Genomic DNA, 17,674 nt, shown 5'->3' with positions numbered 1-17,674 from the left:
AATCAGTTTCATCTGCAAATACCTGTGTGCAAGCCCTGCGTCCATCCTCAGGACCCCAAGGCAGAGCCGAGCTGGTTGCGGTCCTCAGGGACCTGTGGTCTGGCCATGGGCAGGTCAAGGACTCAAGGGAGAAGCCAGACTGCACTCCTGGGGAACTGGAAGAGGGCCAGGTCGCCTCCTTGTAGGCGTTCCAGGGTGCCCCGCAGGTGTCTCACGTCATCATTGAAATAGAGCTGGGCCAGCCCCGGGAGGAGTGTGCCAGGGCCTGGGGTCCCACGGCGCTGGCACCATGAGCTTCTTGTGTGCCCTTGTGCCCAGAACTGTCCCGTGACTGCTTGGGGACAGGGGCGGTGCCTGCCCAACACTCGGCCCCATGCTGGCCTAGCTCTTGGCAGGGAGAGAGTACCCAGTGCTTCTTTGCTTAACGGGGGATTGAACGGAAGGGTCGCCCTGTCTGGCCACATGGGGTCAGAGACCTGCGGAGCCCCCTTGCTAAGCCCAGGCTATGCTGGCCGTGGTGAGAATGGGGCCGGCTCCAGAGAGCAGTGTCCTTGGTTCATGGTTATAATTAGCAGGCAGCCCTTAAGTAGGTTAGGAAGGAAGTGCCCGCCTGTGATCTGGCATGATTTTCTAACAAGTAACACTTGGGCAGGGCAGTCGGGAGGCCTGGACCTGCTCTTAAACCGAGCCACGACCTATAAAGTGAGAACCTGAGGGAGGGGATACACTCTAAGGCACGGGCGGGGGTTTTTAAGTCCCGGAAAAGACAGCATGGCAGGATCCATGAAGATGCAAAGTGCGTGTGCCTGCACCCTTTAATTCCATATTCATAAAATTAGCCCAAAGAAAACCCTGTGCCCCAGGGCAGAGCTGGCACAGGGTGCGTGTGGCCCCGTGGTGTGTGAGAGCCTTGCCTGTCTCCTGGCAAGGACTGGCTGAGCACACGTCAGCACAGGGCCAGCATCAGCTCTGGTCTCCTCAGCACCTGGCCCTAGGGAGACAAACCCCTCAGGCATGGCCCTGGCCCATGAGGGCTTCCAGGCCAGGGGAGGCAGACAGGTCAGTGGACAGCAGCCACCCATGTGTCAGGGCTGTGCTGCAATGAAGGTGAGCCGAGCACTGTGATGTGTGCCTGCTTCTGTCCCAGAAGGTGCCTGCCCATCCTCTGATCTTCTAGCTCATGTCACTTCCTCCCAGAAGCCCTCCCTGATTGTACACAGGCTCATCTCCCCGCTGTGCCTGCCCACAGCCCTGTGCACCTCTCTGTATTTCTCTGCTCATTGCCACAGTCAGAAGGAAAGGTGTGAAAGGTAAGCTGACACTGTGTGTCCTGTGACCCGCTCTGGGTGAGCTGGGACCTCTGGAGTTCATGTGTGTGTATGTAGGCTTAGAAAACTGCATATTATTAGAACATCCTGGCCGGGCGCGGTGGCTCAAGCCTGTAATCCCAGCACTTTGGGAGGCCGAGACGGGCGGATCACCAGGTCAGGAGATCGAGACCATCCTGGCTAACACGGTGAAACCCCGTCTCTACTAAAAATACAAAAACTAGCCGGGCGAAGTGGCGGGCGCCTGTAGTCCCAGCTACTCGGGAGGCTGAGGCAGGAGAATGGCGTAAACTCGGGAGGCGGAGCTTGCAGTGAGCTGAGATCTGGCCACTGCACTCCAGTCCGGGCGACAGAGCGAGACTCCGCCTCAAAAAAAAAAAAAAAAAAAAAAAAAAAAAAAAAAAAAAAAAAAAAAAAAAAAAAAGAACATCCTTGGGACATTTGGAAACCCCAAGCCAGCCATTTGGGTGATAGAAGCAGCAGACGGGGAGCTTTCTGAAATCATCTTGGCAGATGGAGCGGGGCTCTGATGAGAACCCCTGCCATGGGAAGACCCCAAGATTTCCCCTGTGTGAGTACACAGGGGGTCCCCTGGCCATTCTCAAGGTGGATTTACCTCCAGAACAAACGAGAAGACCAAGAGAACAAAGCGAGCATGGCTGCTGCTCTTTGGCTAAGCCGGGAATACACGCCCAGAGGTCCAAAGTTCACTGGGCCCTCAGAGAAGGGTGGAACTAAATATAGATCCGTGGGCACAGAGCGGAAATAAACAGTCAGGCAAATCCCTAGCCAGGCGCGGTGGCTCACACCTGTAATCCCAGCACTTTGGGAGGCTGACATGGGAGGATCACTTGAGCCCAGGAGTTTGAGACCAGCCTGAGCAACATAGCGAGATCCCAAATACAAAAATTAGCTGGGCATGGTGGCACACACCTGTGGTCCCAGCTACTCGGGAGGCTGAGGTGGGAGGATGGCTTGAGCCTGGGAGGTTGAGGCTGCAGTGAGTTGAGACTGTGCCACTGCACTCCAGCCTGGGTGACAGGGCGAGACCCTGCCTCAAGAGAAGAAAAAAACATTCCCAGAGATGACAGAATGATGAGGACTCTGCTGTCTGGGTCGTGAGAGCTGGTTCGCTGCACAGAAAGAGGAGTTTGCCCCCTGCCTGCGCCCCCTTGGCCTGGCATGTCCCTCTTCCTGTGCCTGTCATGCTGGTGTGGTGCTGAATGGCACACCTGTCTCCCCAGTACCTGACAGCGGGTCTACTCCTGTGTCTGTTGAACAAGTGAACATGTGGTTTGAAGCCCAGCAGGTGATGAAAGGGGTGGGAGGAGGAGCCTTGGACACACCTGCGCTGCGCCCCAGTCTCTCAGCTGTGTGACCATCTCCTAGCCTCGGCATCCTCATCTGTGAGATGCAGATGACCGACATTCCTGTGGGGCGTGGTGTGGAACAAACAAGAGAAGGTGGAGGGCTTGGACCGTGGCTGTTGTGTTCCCTGCGGTGTCCCTGGAGCCTGCACTGTATTTACCGTCTTGCCTTTTCCTGAAAATGCTTGTGGACTCCCGCTCTGGACTGGGAAACCTAGAGTGGACCTGAGAGTGATTGTTCTTCCCCTTTCCGATAGCCACCTCCGATCTGACCCCTCCACCCTGCGACCTGAAACTGAACTCAGCTAACAGCTGCTGTTCTCAGCTACCTGTCAGGCCTTGCACATGGAGCTTTCTCTACTTCAATGGACATTTAAAAAATCCTCCTAAGATCAAGCCCCAATTTACAGATGTGAAAACTGAGGCTTTGCAGAGTTAAATCTGTTCACCAAGATCACACCGCTGCCCCTGGATGGTGGACCCAAACCAGACCCTGCTGGCTCCCATTCTGGCTGGCTGGTGGCAGACCAGGAGTCCAGCCTGGAGGGGGAGGCAGGGGGATTTCCTGAGAGAGTCACGTCCCTTCGCTGTGAAGGGTATGTGTTAACGACACCAGCAATCATTCTTGTTATTCCCACTGGGGCTCCCCAAGGCTGGGGTTTCATTATCACGAGGGATTAAATACTCTCAGCCCCTGTGTGATGGATTCTTAGCATTTGTGTTTATGTTTTATGTTATTATCACAGTTAGAGACTTGTTAAACCGAATTATTGGAGCCAATCTCGAAATTGCAGTGAATGAACCTGCTGCAATTGTGGTTCCTTTTTATTTTATTTTATTTTATTTTTTGAGACAGGGTCTCACTCTGTCACCCAGGCTGGAGTGCTGTGACATGATCTCAGCTTGCTGCGACCTCTGCCTCGCGGGTTTCAAGTGATTCTCCTGCCTCAGCCTCCCAAGTAGCTGGGATTGCAGGTGTGCACCACCACACCTGGCTATTTTTTTTATTTTTAGTAGAGACAGGGTTTTGCCATGTTGGCCACGCTGGTCTCAAACTCCTGACCTCAGTGATCCACCCACCTAGGCCTCCCAAAGTGCTGGGATTACAGGCATGAGCCACAGTGCCTGGCCTAGAATTTTAAAATTTTTTTGATAATTTTATTTCTCAGAGCAGCTCTTGGTTTCTAGAAGACACAGAGAGTTCCCATGTGCTCCCATCCCATCTTCCCTATGATTAACATCTTGCACTGGTGAGGTACATTTGTTATAACTGTACCAGTGTTGACGTATTGTTTAGTGAAGTCCATACTTTACATTGGGGGCCGCTCTCAGTGTTGTAGTTTCTATGGGTTTGGAAAAATGTACAGTGTCGTGGATCCACCATTACAGCATTGCCCAGAGCAGCGTCACTGCCCTAAAAATCCCTGGTGCTCCGCTGATCCCAGCCCTGGCAACCATCAATCCTCTTACTGTCTCCTTAGTTTCGCCTTCTCCAGCATGTCACATAATTGGAATCCTGCAGGGCGTCGGCTTTCCAGGCTGGCATCTTGCAGCTAGCAGTATGCATGGAGGGTCTCTCCATGCCTTCTCACGGGGTGATGGCACGCTTCTGCATTGAGGGTCTCTCCATGCCTTCTCACGGGGTGATGGCATGCTTCTTTTTGTTGGTGAACAATAGTTCATCGTCTGGATACACCCCAGTTCGTTTATCTGTTCACCTGCTGAAGGACAACTTGAAACTTTTTATTTATTTTTTTTATTTTTTTGAGACGGAGTCTCGCTCTGTCACCCAGACTGGAGTGCAGTGGCCGGATCTCAGCTCACTGCAAGCTCCGCCTCCCAGGTTCACGCCATTCTCCTGCCTCAGCCTCCCGAGTAGCTGGGACTACAGGTGCCCGCCACCTCGCCCGGCTAGTTTTTTGTATTTTTTAGTAGAGACGAGGTTTCACCGTGTTAGCCAGGATGGTCTCGATCTCCTGACCTCGTGATCCGCCCGTCTTGGCCTCTCAAAGTGCTGGGATTACAGGCTTGAGCCACCGCACCCGGCCGAAACTTCTCTTTTTAATGTAAAACACGTGGCTGACTTTGGGCCAGGTTCTGGGGAACTGAGAATGCCACCTGGCCCCTGCTTTTGCAGGGTTTTGCTGTCGCCCCCCTAGCCTCCTTTCATGCCTGTCCTCACAGTTTGGCAGCTGCAGCCGGGTGAGGAATGAACGCCGTACACCCACTTACCTACCTGTGGTCCCAGGGCCTGGCAGGAAGGGCCAGCTGGAGGGAAGCCTGTAGCAGCTGCACCTGCGTAGAGGCAGCGGCGTCCTCACCGCGCAGTGTCTGCCTCCCATCGCGAGAGGGCAGAGCCTCCGCCATGTCGCCGCAGCCCCAGGACGCCTCGGAGGTGGTCCCAGCAGGCAAGATTGGGGCCTCCAAGCAAATCCATGCTCTTAGCAGCTTCCCCCAACACCCCCCACCGCCCCCACCCCCGCCCCGCCACCCCTGACCAAGTATATTTCCAGTCACCTGGAAACCGTGATGTCAGGCCAGTGTTCTTGAAAATAACAATGGCAATTGTGTATTGAGCACTTATTGTTTGCTGGGCTGGTTGCTATGGGAATGTTTTTGCCCATGGTCCTGGCGTCCCTGGGGCCAGGTAATGCAAGAAGACAGATGCCTAGATGGAGAGACACACAGACAGAAGGTTAGGAGTTTCAGGGACTCACCTGAGGTCACAGCATGCAGAAGGCCAGCTGAGGCTGCATCCCAGGCCATCTGGCCCCACCACTCTGAGACTCTGAAGCTGACGCTTCCCTCAGGCTGGATTTGGGCCGGATTCCAGCAGCGTGAACCTCTCCCTCGTCGGATCACGAAGAGACGCCTGTGCGTTGTTCTCTTTGTTGCCAATAGATGAGAACATACATATCTTGAAGATGCACAGCCCCCACCCCTGTGAGCTCTGACTGAGCCTCAGATGTGGACCGGCTGCATCATCCGCATGGCACCTACAGGGGCCCCAGTGGCCTGGGGGCCATGTGTGGCCGAGAGAGGCACTGTTTGAAGTTTAGTCCACAATTCTAATCCTTGTTCTGCGCCAGGAGGCTTCGATTCCAGCCCAGAAAACCTTCGCCTGCTGCCGCCTCTCCACCATCTTTATTAAATAATGGTTGAGGTGGTTTCATTCTGCAGGCAAAAGGTGTGTGGAACAAGCCTGCTGTGGACTCAACCAGGGTGAGAAAGGCCACGGTGGCCTCCAGTGGCTGCAGACTGAGCCCACAGGGACCCTCACCGGGCTCTGTCTTGTCCAGTTTGCAAAAACGGAGGCAGGCCCAGGGTGGTGCTGAGTTATTTTTCATGCCATTCATCTCCTTTCCCGTGCCTGCTTCCCATGCCAACCCCTCTCCCTTGTCCCCAGACGGCTGACACCCACTGCCCTTGGTCTGCTTGGAATCCCTGGCCTGGGAAGACCTGCTGCCCCAACATGACCCAGGTTCCTCCTCTGCGCTGTCCAGTCACAGTTCCATCCATGCGCAGGGACTCCGGACGAGGATGGGTGGCCAGATCAGTGGCTTCCAGGATGTGGGTTTCTGGGAATGGGTAGGGGCAGGTTGGAACTGGATGGGGAAATGGCCTCCTCTGTCTGAGATGCAGTTGCTGGATTTTTACCAGGGAGATGAGGAGACTTCCAGGCTCAGAGCGCAATCAGTGCTGGCATTTAGCAATTGTGTAAATATATGTGAGTGTGCGTCTGTGTGTGAATACACTTAGCCCTCAAATGAAGGGTGGCAGGTATTTTCTGGGCCTGTGCCACATCCCTCACCCCACCTGTGGTTTCGACTGCAGCCAAGTGGGCCATGCCGGATCACCTGCAGGCTGCCCAGGCCTGGCATCTGCAGCACCCCGGCTCTGTGCCTCAGAAACTCGCTTAGCCCAGACACCAGGCAGACCAGAAGAGGGGGCTGGGAGTTCCGCCTTGGAGCAGCTCTTGCACTCAGGGGACAGGCGGTTGGGGGCCAGTGCCCCGGCCTCCCTTCTTTCCACGGGAGAACTGGGACATGCTCCGCAGGGTTTCCTGGACGTCCCCAAGCCCTGAGGCTCCTCTCCCACATGGGGAGCGGCTCAACAACACGCCTGCCAGCAGCTTTCATCTTCCCTGCTCCTCACTCCGGCCTGGCACCTGGGGCCCCCGAAATAGACCACTGCACCCACAGCCTTGTCTTCAAGACTGGCTTCAAGGGAACCCAGACTGAGACAGGGGGAGCTGGCGTTAGAGTGCTGTGGAAATAAAGGAAGACATGAGGACAAGTGGAGGAGACTTTCTCAGACCCGCTGTGGCAAGGGAGTCAGCCACACGGGCAGGCAAGTGGTGGGGAAGGCTCCGAGGGGGAAGGACGGCTCCGGGTGAGCCCCCATGGAAGCTGTTGGCCTTGGAGGAGGCTCCTGGAAGGGAGGCATCCCATGTGATTGGTTAGGGGTGTATGTGGCTTCCTCCAAATGATTCTAACTGGAAAGCGGGGGCACGAATTAGGACGGCTTTCAGTTGTGAGTCAAGTCCTGGCCATGTGGGACCGAGTTATTGTTTAGCCTCCTGGTTGTCAAGGAAGAGCTGTCGCCTCCCTGCGAATCTGCCACACAACTGGCTTCCCGGCTGGGTGCCGAGGCCGGGCTGGACTCCTGGGTCGGCAGCTGCAGGTGTGGGCTGAGCTCTGCCTTTCTCTGGGCCTGGCCATTGTCTGTGTATTCAGTCTCTCAATGAGATGGTTCGGGGTGAACTTGGCCTGAGCAGAAGACGTGGGGCGCAGTGCTGGCCGAGTGAAAGCCCGCCCTGGGCTGTTGCACTGGCGTGGTCCTTGCCGTTGGTGGCTCTCCCTCCTAGACGAGGAGTGGCTGGCAGAATGCAGAGGGGAGGGGCTTGGTGCCTCAGCCCCTGCATCCCCCACCTGTCTGACAGGTCGACCACTGCATTTGCTTCCCTGGCTTCTGTAACAAGTGACCACAAACTGAATGCAACACAAATTTATTAGCTTCCAGTTCCGGAGGTCGCGGTGCCCACCAGGTCTTACGGGGCTAAAATCAAGGTGTGAGAAGGGCCGGTTCCTTCTGGGGACTCCAGAGGAGAATCCTTTCCTTGCCTTTTCTGGCTTCTCAAGGCTCCCACATTCCTTGGCTTGTGGCCCCTTCCTCTGCCTTCAAAGCCCGGAGTGTGTCATCTCCCTGACCTTCTTCGATGGTCACACCTCCCTCTGGCCACAGTCGCATCGTGTTCTGATTTTAAGGCCTCTGTGGTTATGTTGGGCTCAGCTAGACAATCCAGATCATATCCCAAAGCCCTTAACTTTGTCACACCTGCAGCCCCTTTGGCCATGTCAGGAAGCGTATGCACAGGTTCCGGGAATTAGAAAGGGGACATCTTAGGGGCATTGTTCTGCCGACTGCAGCACTAGCCACAGAACCTCCTGCCTGCCGCCTGTGCCTGCCCTGGGCTCTGGGCCTTCAGTCCCCAGGCTGATTCATTCCTGCAGGCCAGCACTTGCCGAGTGTCAGCTGCTCCTCTCCGCCGGCCCCCCAGGATCCATCGCCTGGGTCCTGCCCAGGTCCTGTGTGGCTGACTCTGTGCCTGGCAGAGCTCCACATTTGGCTCGCTCACCTCCATCTACCAATTCCTCAAGCTTCAAAACGATGCCAGCTCGGCCACCTGGTGGTCACTGTTGCTCACCTGGCCGTCCCTAATGCCCACTGGGAGCCCCTCAAAGGGCAGACCTGAGGCTTCTGGGCAGTGGCTCCCTGTCCTGGGCACTAGTCTCTGTAGATGCTTTGGGAGGATGGGGATGAGGAGTGTGTCACCCTGCCCAGTTCCCAGGAGCCCCACAGTCAGTCCCTGTGACCATCCATCCTGACCTGTCCATCCATCCAGCCACCCCTTAAACATCCTGTACTGTGGTGGCTTTAAGGGAGATTTAAGGGGACAGCAGCAATATTCAGCTCCATGTCCCAGGACCCAGAGGGCATTTGAAGTGAGCTCCCCTTGGGACCGTGGCTGCTGTACTTGCAGAAGAGAGGATTTGGTGCCTGCTGCTGAGGGTTGCTGAGCTTACAGAGGGGTGCCTTGTCCCTGAGACGCCAGAGGGTAAGGCCGTGCCAGGTTAAGGCAGCAGTGGTTGGGTCATCTTTCAGGTGGGGAGATGGTGGCCTCATTGCCATAGGTGTGCATGTGTGTGAGAACCCCGGGCCCCTCCCTGCATGGGGCTACGGTAGACAGGATCCCACATTGGGGGTTGACCAGATGGCCTTTGCCCTCTGGCCCCTCACCCCTCCATAATCTGACTGCTATGGGTCCCCAGGCAAAAGAAGACAACAGACCGACCCCGATGCCCTGTGGGGCTTGTTGCTGGTGGGCGCGGGGCCTGCTGGGAGGGTCAGCTCTGCGTCCTCACACCCCTGTTGTGCTCACCTTTGTGCCTCACACATCCACCCTTGAACACTGTTCTCTCTTTCCCAACAGTGTCGCAGCCCCAGGCTGCTCCCAGCCCACTGGAGAAGTCGCCCAGCACGGCGATCCTGTGCAACACGTGTGGAAATGTGTGCAAGGGCGAGGTGCTGCGGGTGCAGGACAAGTACTTCCACATCAAGTGCTTCGTCTGCAAAGGTGAGTATCCCCCGGTCCTCTGCAGTGTGGCCCCTGAAACAGGCCTCCCAGTGGCCCCCGGTCCTCTGCAGTGTGGCCCCTGAAACAGGCCTCCCAGTGTCCCCCGATCCTCTGCAGTGTGGCCCCTGAAACAGGCCTCCCAGTGGCCCCTGGTCCTCTGCAGTGTGGCCCCTGAAACAGGCCTCCCAGTGGCGATCCCGGGCCCTCATAGCATCCTGGGAAGCTCTGCTTAGGCCTGGGATATTGGAGAACACTCCAGGTACAGAATCTTCATAGGAAAGTGTGATCTTTTCAACATAGCCTTGTCTCTTGTGGGTGTGATGGAGAAATCGCCAGAGTGGGGAGGGTCAGGGGATGAGGGTCCAGGTCCCCAGGGGTGTCCTCATGTGGCTACACCCAGCCTCAGAGAATTCTGGTCCTGGAGCCAAAGGAAGGTGGTCACCTGAGCACTGCAGCCACACAGGTAAATAAATGGTCGTGATCAGCCGCATGAACTCAGCAGTGGGGGACATGCGGGACCTTTGCTGGACCACAGGCACACGGGCACCCCCACCCGAAGTAGCACTGAGAACATTACCATTATTCCAGACTAAAATCACTTCAATTTCTTTATGATTATAAAACAATAATGTAAATAATCTACTAAATTCCAATAATCCTGAAAAGATGAGAAAAAAGCAAAACAAAAAAAAATCACATGAGGCCCCACCCACCGAGATGGCCTGTGCCGAGTCTCCCTCCAGCCTGTTCCTCCTTCCTATACAAAGATAGCGCATGTGCCCTCGCTAATTTTCTAAAAATAGATTAAAACTAGCACTGGAGGAAGGGATGTGCAATCAAACCAATTTGATGGATGTCAACACGAGGAGTTTGCAGTTTAAAGGAATTACATTAAGGACATTGCAAATCCCTGCTGCGGTGTGCGGCCCGTGCCTGCCAGCCTTCTGCAGGTTCCGTGTGACGAACCCCTGGGCCATTTGGAGATTCACACTCGCTTAACCATAACGACCCTCGATGAACCCTAGTGTGCTGACAGTGTGCTTTTTTCTGGGCAAACAAAACTAGGAAATGTGCCACAAGCAGATAATTGAGCATCATGATTTTCATCAGGCGTCGCACGGCCCCCATCCGATGGTTGCGGGCTGCATTCATCCGCTCCACAAAGCCTCCAGGAGGCCCTGCTGTGTGCCAGGCTCTTGAATGTTCTAAAGACCAAGAAGGCGTAAGCTTTAGCATGGATGCGTTCACTGTCTGGTGAGGGAGATAATGTTAGGTAAGGTGTGCAATACGGTTTGAAAAGGTGACTTTTTTTTTTTTTTTTTTTTTTGAGACGGAGTCTCACTCTGTCGCCCAGGCTAGAGTGCAGTGGCTAGATCTCAGCTCACTGCAAGCTCCACCTCCCGGGTTTACGCCATTCTCCTGCCTCAGCCTCCCGAGTAGCTGGGACTACAGGCGCCCGCCATCTCGCCCGGCTAGTTTTTTTTTGTATTTTTTAGTAGAGACGGGGTTTCACCGTGTTCGCCAGGATGGTCTCAATCTCCTGACCTCGTGATCCGCCCATCTCGGCCTCCCAAAGTGCTGGGATTACAGGCTTGAGCCACCGCGCCCGGCCTGAAAAGGTGACTTTTAATAGTAAAAACCAAGCACATGTGTGTAGCGGGGGATGCCCACAGGGAAGGATTTCGAAGACTCCAGAAAGGACTTCACAGGGCAGGTGGTGTGCTGGCTAGAACCTCAACAGAGTAGAAATCTGCCTGTCAGAAGAAAGGCCGCTCCAGATGGAAGGGAATCCTCCGGGCACCAGCAGTCCAGGGGGGACATATGACTGCGTTTCAGAAAGGGGGACACTGAGATCTGGAAGCGCCAGGAGCTTGCCCGGGGTTTGCATTCCAGGCATGTCTGCAGCCCCTGGGCCAGGGTCTTCCCTCCTGGGTTTCTGTGGAGGCTCCTTGAGGGTCTCCTGGGTATGGGGGGGGGGGCAGCAGGAGGGGAGCAGGTGCCGTCTCAGCCCTGCCCATCAGAGTGCAGACCTTGTCCACTAGTCCACTTCGTGTCTGCGGGCACAGTGTAAAGACTGTGTGTAGAGTCCTGTTGCTTGAAAAGGAAGCTTGAAAACAGTGGCCTAGACTTTTCTGCTGCTAAAAGGGGACCATCTGAGAACTGACCCTGGTGCCGCTGGTCCTGGAGGAGGCCTAAGTCCACAGCATGGCACCTGGGGCCCTGCAGGGGGTTGGTGACTTATGGAAGATGCTGAGCCCAGCCAGCTCTCCACTGGGCCTGGGACCCCAAGGGGGCTGCATCATTTCTGGCAGGAGTGGGAATGGCCTGGATCCCTTGGGCTGAGGCAGACCCCAGCCTCGCCCTTCAGAGATGCTGAGACTCTGTCCAAGGACATGGGTGACTATCAGAGACATCACTGGGGACACTCAGTGCGCCAAGAATTACCTGGATGGGGGATTGCCTGCACATCTACAGCCTGGCTTGGCCCTCAGTGAATTCTGCCCACAGCACCCTGATGCCCCAGGTACCCCAATACCACTGCCCTGCCTGACAAAGGCAGCAGGAAGCCCAGTTCTCATGTGCGGACCCAGGCCCACCCCTAGGATGGCAGTTCTGGGGGCTGCTTTGGAAGAATGATTAAGCGAACAGCACGCTGTCCAGCACACGCAGGGAAGGATTTGTTTTCTGAGAGTGAGTGCACGAGCTGTGGCTCACCTCCATCCTCCCACATTTCCATAAACAAGCAGGTGGTCCACCTGCCTTCGCAAGCCTCAGGATCCCCACCCGGACTGCAGAGTGAAGGGGGTGTGTCAGCGCCAGGGGGCACTTGCCTGGGAGAAGGGGTGGCCTCCGCCCTGGCCTTTCTCTCCCTGCAGCTGGTGGATTTCATGCTTTTCATTAGGGCTTTCCAGGGCATCGTGGGATTTGTCTGGTCTAATTTTTTCAACTCTCCGTAAAGATACATTTGCCACGTTTCTGGAAAGCAAAATCCATTAGACGCCTCTTTTTAAAAGCCTATTTTAAAAACAAAGGGGAAGCTTACACTTTATTTGAAAGGATTTCCATAAGCACAGACCTTGGGCATGCAACAAAATGCATCAGACCCCAGAGTCAAGTTCATCACCTCCTGTGACCCAGGGGACTCATGGGTGATGGAAAATGCCCTGGGTCCCCCTCCTGTGTCACCTGGGCAGAGGCCACTTCAGCCTCCTCCAGTGGGTGTGGAATAACCATAACCCCTTCCTCGCCAGCTACGGGCAGTGGGATGAGACGGTGTCAATGGCAGGCTGACCCAGGGCCAAGGACTCACACTCCATCACCCAAGACAGTTAGTGACCATGGGCTCCAGCAGTGGCAGGGGTCTGAGCGCAGGCCAGTGCCAAGATCCACCACGTACCCACCCCCAGCCAGGTAGAGTCTCACTGTGTGCCAGGCACCTGTGCCAGGACTGTTGGCCCTGCAGATGTGGCAGCCAGGGCAGTGACCACCCCTTCTCCCGGGAAAGCTCTGCCTTCGGTGGGTGGCCTCTGCGCTGGAGAACGGCACAGAGTAACTAAGATTTCCTGCAAGCTTTCAAATGAGCTGCATTTGTTTAAGCATGAGGACCGTACAGTCTTGGATTAATCTTCTCTCCAGGCTCTCATGAGAGTGCAGCTTATGAATCATTGAGGGTGCTTTGTGATGAATAAAAAGAAGACCCAACTCATAAATATCCAACATGGATATTTATCATCTTAACACGAAGTCTGAAGGTAGCCCCATACCCCTACCCCAGGGTTGGCTAATTAAACAACTGACCAGGGTCATCACAGACGCCCAAACGTTCTCTGTCCCACACAGCACCCTGTGCCTATCATCAGTGCCTCTCCTCATGGTCTCAGACGGCTGCTGTTGCTCCAGCATCACGTTCTCACCACATGGCATCCAGCCTGGAGGTGTGCACAGGCAAAGGCTGTCTCCTCGCATAACCCTCCCTCTCATTAGGGAGGAGAGCCCTTGCCTGAAGTCCCCATAGACTCCCCATATGACTCATTGGCCAGAACTCGGTCACACGTTCACCCCCACTGGCAAACAGGAACGGGGGGATCGTGGCTGACTTAGCCCAATCATGGCCATCCTTGGGAAGGCACATTACCAGGTGAGCCAAAGCAGCGTCTGTTTGCAGGGAAAACAATTGTATGACAACCTAATTCTGATTCAAGAGGTCCCACTATGTTGGGTTCCCACTCCCCAGGCACTTGTGCCTCAGTTTACCTGGGAAATCTGTGAAATCGTATGATTATCCTCTTGTCCATCGCTGCCCCAGGCTTGGGCATTCAAATTCCACCTCTGCCACCCACAGCTCATGTGGCTCTTAGGCAGGTGCCTCAACCCAGTTTTTCTAAGTAAAGGCATTCAACAACTATTTATTGAGCATTTACTATGTGCCAGGCACTGTTCAGGGTGTATGGAAGATAGCCGTGAACAAAACAGACATCCTGTCCTCATAGGGACCAGTTCTAATGCAAGGAGACAGACAATAAACACAATAAAGAATAAATAAGCGAATTTCATCATATGCTAGAAAGTGAGCCCTGCTAGGGAAGGAAAGATGCAAACTGGTGGTCAGGGTGGGCCTCACAGAGGAGGTGACCTCTGGGCAAAGCCTGTTGGAAGGAGGTGAGGGAGTTAGTGAGGGAAGAGTGTTCCCACCAGAGGGAACAGCCAGTGCAGAGACCTGGAAGCAGGCAGGTTTGGGAACAGCAGGAGGCCCATGTGGCTGGAGCAGAATGACTAAGGGGATAAAGGAGGTAGAGCCTCTGCATCCCTGCAAGGACTGCGGCTTTGACACCAGCGAGGAAGCGCAGAGGAGGGTCCTGCTCCATCCTTGTAGTTTTCCATGGATCTCTGGGTGCTTGCTGGTGCATGGAGGCCAGGTTGGGAGTCGGGAGGAGGGTAGAAGCAGGTGCAGGCACCTAGACTGGAGCTGATGGCGGCTGGGATGAGGGGAGTGAAGGTATCTCATTCTGGATGTCTTTAAGACCCAGCTGGCTCTGTCTTTACCCTACAAATGGGAATACATGTAGAACATAAATACGTCAAATGCATAGCACAGAGTGTCTGTAAAAACGAATCTGGTTTTCTTGGCCTTCAAAGGATGGCTGAGCTCTGAGCTTTGGGAATATGTTTTAACCATGATCTGTTGTCTCCTACTTGCAATGATGAGAAGATGAGGCCCTACCCACGTGTGCCCTCAGGAAAACAGGCATTTTCTGGTCCAATTGGAAGTAGCACTGAGCCAGTCCACGATTTTAGCAAGAGCCAAGAAAACAGGCAGGGAGGGAAGGACGCGTGTCCGGGAGGAGAGTCCGTGAGCTGCGCACATAAGGCGGGTGGAGTTGTCCCTGAGGATGCATCCATCTGGGACTATAAATAGCCGCCTGTTCTAGGCGGTCTGGGAAGAATGAAGGAATGGTGCAAGATGCCTGCACACGCGCTTCCTGGGCATTCCAAGCCTTTATGAGAAACAGTTGTGGGCCTCCAGCATCAAAGGGAAGCTCCAGACAGGTGGGCCTTGGACCCGGCCCAGGGCACTCCTTGTTCCGCACAGCCTGAGCTGCACAGGGTGCCAGGAGAGTCAAGATCACATGGCAGAGTTGTGAAAGTCCCGGCAGGAGGAATCTCAGATGACATCCACCCCATCGCCCTGTTATTCACAGAAGGGGACCCTGAACCAGGCTGGGCCAAGACTCGGAGCCGCGATGACTGGCCAGCCCTGGAGCCCTCGCCCAGGTTAAGGCCCCTGGGGTTCTCTGTTTTCTTGTGTTTTGATGTGAATTGGCATCTCCTTCTTCCACTCACCAATATAGAAAAATAGAGAGCAGCGGGTGGACGGCACCTTGGGTGGTCCCTGTTTGGATCTGGGTGTATATTCCTCCCAGCTTTCCCCTTGTCTGAGTCTCTTTAAAATTTGAAGGCATGCCGGCCGTATGCCTGATTCGTTCACTTCACATTAGTGTGTGGGCACTTTCTCACCATCCAAATTCCTCACATTCATGTCAATATCCTCCCAAATTCCTTCCAAAGCATGGCTTGTTAAACCTCATCTCATTGATTTCTTTTTCTTTTCTTTTTTTTTTTGAGACGGAGTGTCATTCTTGTTGCCCAGGCTGGAGTGCAGTGGCGCGACCTCGGCTCACTACAACCTCCACCTCCCGGGTTCAATCGATTCTCCTGCCTCAGCCTCCCAAGTATCTGGGATTACAGGCGTGCACCACCATTCCCGGCTAATTTTGTATTTTTAGTAGAGACGGGATTTCTCCATGTTGGTCAGGCTGGTCTCGAACTCCTGACCTCAGGTGATCCGCCTGCCTCAGCCTCCCAAAGTGCTGGGATTACAGACGTGAGCCACCACGCCCGACCTTCATCTCACTGATTTCTTACAGCCACCATGCAAGATTGGTATTGCTACCTCTATTCTACACATGAGGACTCTGAGGTTCAGAGAGGATACGTAACTTGGTCAAGGTCACACAGCTGGGAAGTGGGAGGAGCAAGGACTCAAGTCAGGCTGCCTGACTCTAAAGCCGAGGGATCTATGTATGACATTTTACTGTATCTATAATGCAGGGAACATTGTTGCAACTGAATTTCTGTGACAGTCATGGTCATTTCCTTGGGACAATCCCAGGAGAGGGACTGCTGGATCAAAGGGTGGGAAGTTTTCACATTCCTCAGAGTCAGTGCCAACTGGTGTTCCAGAAAGTGGTGCTGATTCACCCTTTCCCCCCGGCCGCTACCCTCTCCTGCCTGTTTCTTGTAAATGACCACAGCATGTGCCCGAAGGATGGTGCTGCCATCTCCCCCACCTCTCCTGCCTCCCGCCAGTGTCTGTGCTAATTTGATAAATGACAAAACGTAATATAAGAACAATGTGTTGTGTCCTTAAGGACTTCTAAAATGACCAGGGAACTTGAACGTTTTATTTTTAGCGGACAGAGGTCTGGGGTTTTTGTTTTTGTTGTTGTTGTTGTTTTGTTTTTTGTTTTGAGACGGAGTGTCGCTCTGTCACCAAGGCTGGAGTGCAGTGGAGCGATCTTGGCTCACTGCAAGCTCCGCCTCCCGGCTTCATACCATTCTCCTGCCTCAGCCTCCCGAGTAGCTGGGACTACCTGTCACTGTGCCCGGCTAATTTTTTGTATTTTTAGTAGAGACGGGGTTTCACCGTGTTAGCCAGGATGGTCTCGATCTCCTGACCTCATGATCCACCTGCCTCGGCCTCCCAAAGTGCTGGGATTACAGGCATGAGCCACCACGCCCGGCCAGAGGTCTGGGTTTTAACCGCCTTGTGGTGACCTTGGCATACTCAGGACAGCTAGAATCTGACCAGCAACCTCCCAGGTAACAGCTGGGCCTGGACATACTCACTTGCCTGGTGCTCCCAGGAGCGGACTCACGGTGCTGGAGTGGGGCACCAGAACCACTGCCACATGTTCCTCCTTTAAGGAACAGCCCACACCATCATGTCTTTATGAAGAATAGAGAAATAGACAAATGCCAGAGCCGTGAGTGCTGCGAGCCCGATCACCATCCAGCTAGTGTCTTGGTGCGGGTGGCGCTGATATCAGAATACTTTGATGCTCCAAAGTGAGGCCCCCAAGTCTCTGCTCCTCCCTAGTTGGGATGTATTTGCTTGGTCGACACTATGGTGCAAGATCAGACAAAGCATTTTCATCCTCAGCCCGGGTTTCCTTCTGGATCTTCATGAGCCAGAGCGTGGAGCGCAGAGCTAGGGCACCCTGGCCCGGGGCTGAGGCCCACCTGTCTGGAGCTTCCCTTTGATGCTGGCAGTCCTTGGCTGTTTCTCATAAATGCCCCGGAACACCCAGGAGGAGCGAATGCAGGCATCTCACATCGTGTCCGCATCCCTCCCAGACCGTCTAGACTGCGTTTCATTCTGGGTTTTCATTCTCACATTGAGACGGAATTCAGAATCAGCATCTCTGGCTCGGTCCTCTTAGGACCAGCCATTACAGCAGCAGCCAGGGCCTCGACGCTGAGCCAGGCAGGACTCAGGCCTCAGGTCGCACTGGCTCACGGGATGCTCATCTGTGCTGTCATGTACCCCTCTGAAGTAGGTTCTGTGTGCTAGATGAGGACAAGGAGGCCCAGAGAGGTTAAGGAACTTGCCCAGGGATACAGCGCACTATGCAGGTGGAGCTGGGATTTGAATCCCGGCAGCTCCTGCATCTGGAATCCAAGCTGCTCGGTGGACATCTCACCATATCAGAAGAGCAAACGTCTCTTTGTAGAAATGGAGAAAACTAAACGCCGGAATACAGGCTTTCCAGCCGCTCTGGTGC

General features: G+C 54.6%; 1 protein-coding gene across 29 annotated transcripts in view; it reads left to right on the top strand.

Annotated features, from left to right (window-relative positions):
- ABLIM2 (actin binding LIM protein family member 2) overlaps positions 1-17,674 on the top strand; it is a 193,940-nt gene that overhangs the window by 44,213 nt on the left and 132,053 nt on the right. For all 29 annotated transcript variants that reach the window (XR_004055365.1, XM_010370010.2, XM_010370017.2 and 26 more), the window contains exon 2: positions 9,189-9,332. Coding sequence is in view for 28 of the 29 variants with exons in the window: in XM_010370010.2 (XP_010368312.1) it covers positions 9,189-9,332 (144 nt within the window). In the remaining variant the exon portion in view is untranslated. The remainder of the gene's footprint in view (positions 1-9,188; positions 9,333-17,674) is intronic.

Source organism: Rhinopithecus roxellana, chromosome 2 (assembly GCF_007565055.1).
Source record: "Rhinopithecus roxellana isolate Shanxi Qingling chromosome 2, ASM756505v1, whole genome shotgun sequence".
NCBI lineage: Eukaryota > Metazoa > Chordata > Mammalia > Primates > Cercopithecidae > Rhinopithecus > Rhinopithecus roxellana.
This window is presented reverse-complemented; position numbering and strand designations above follow the sequence as displayed.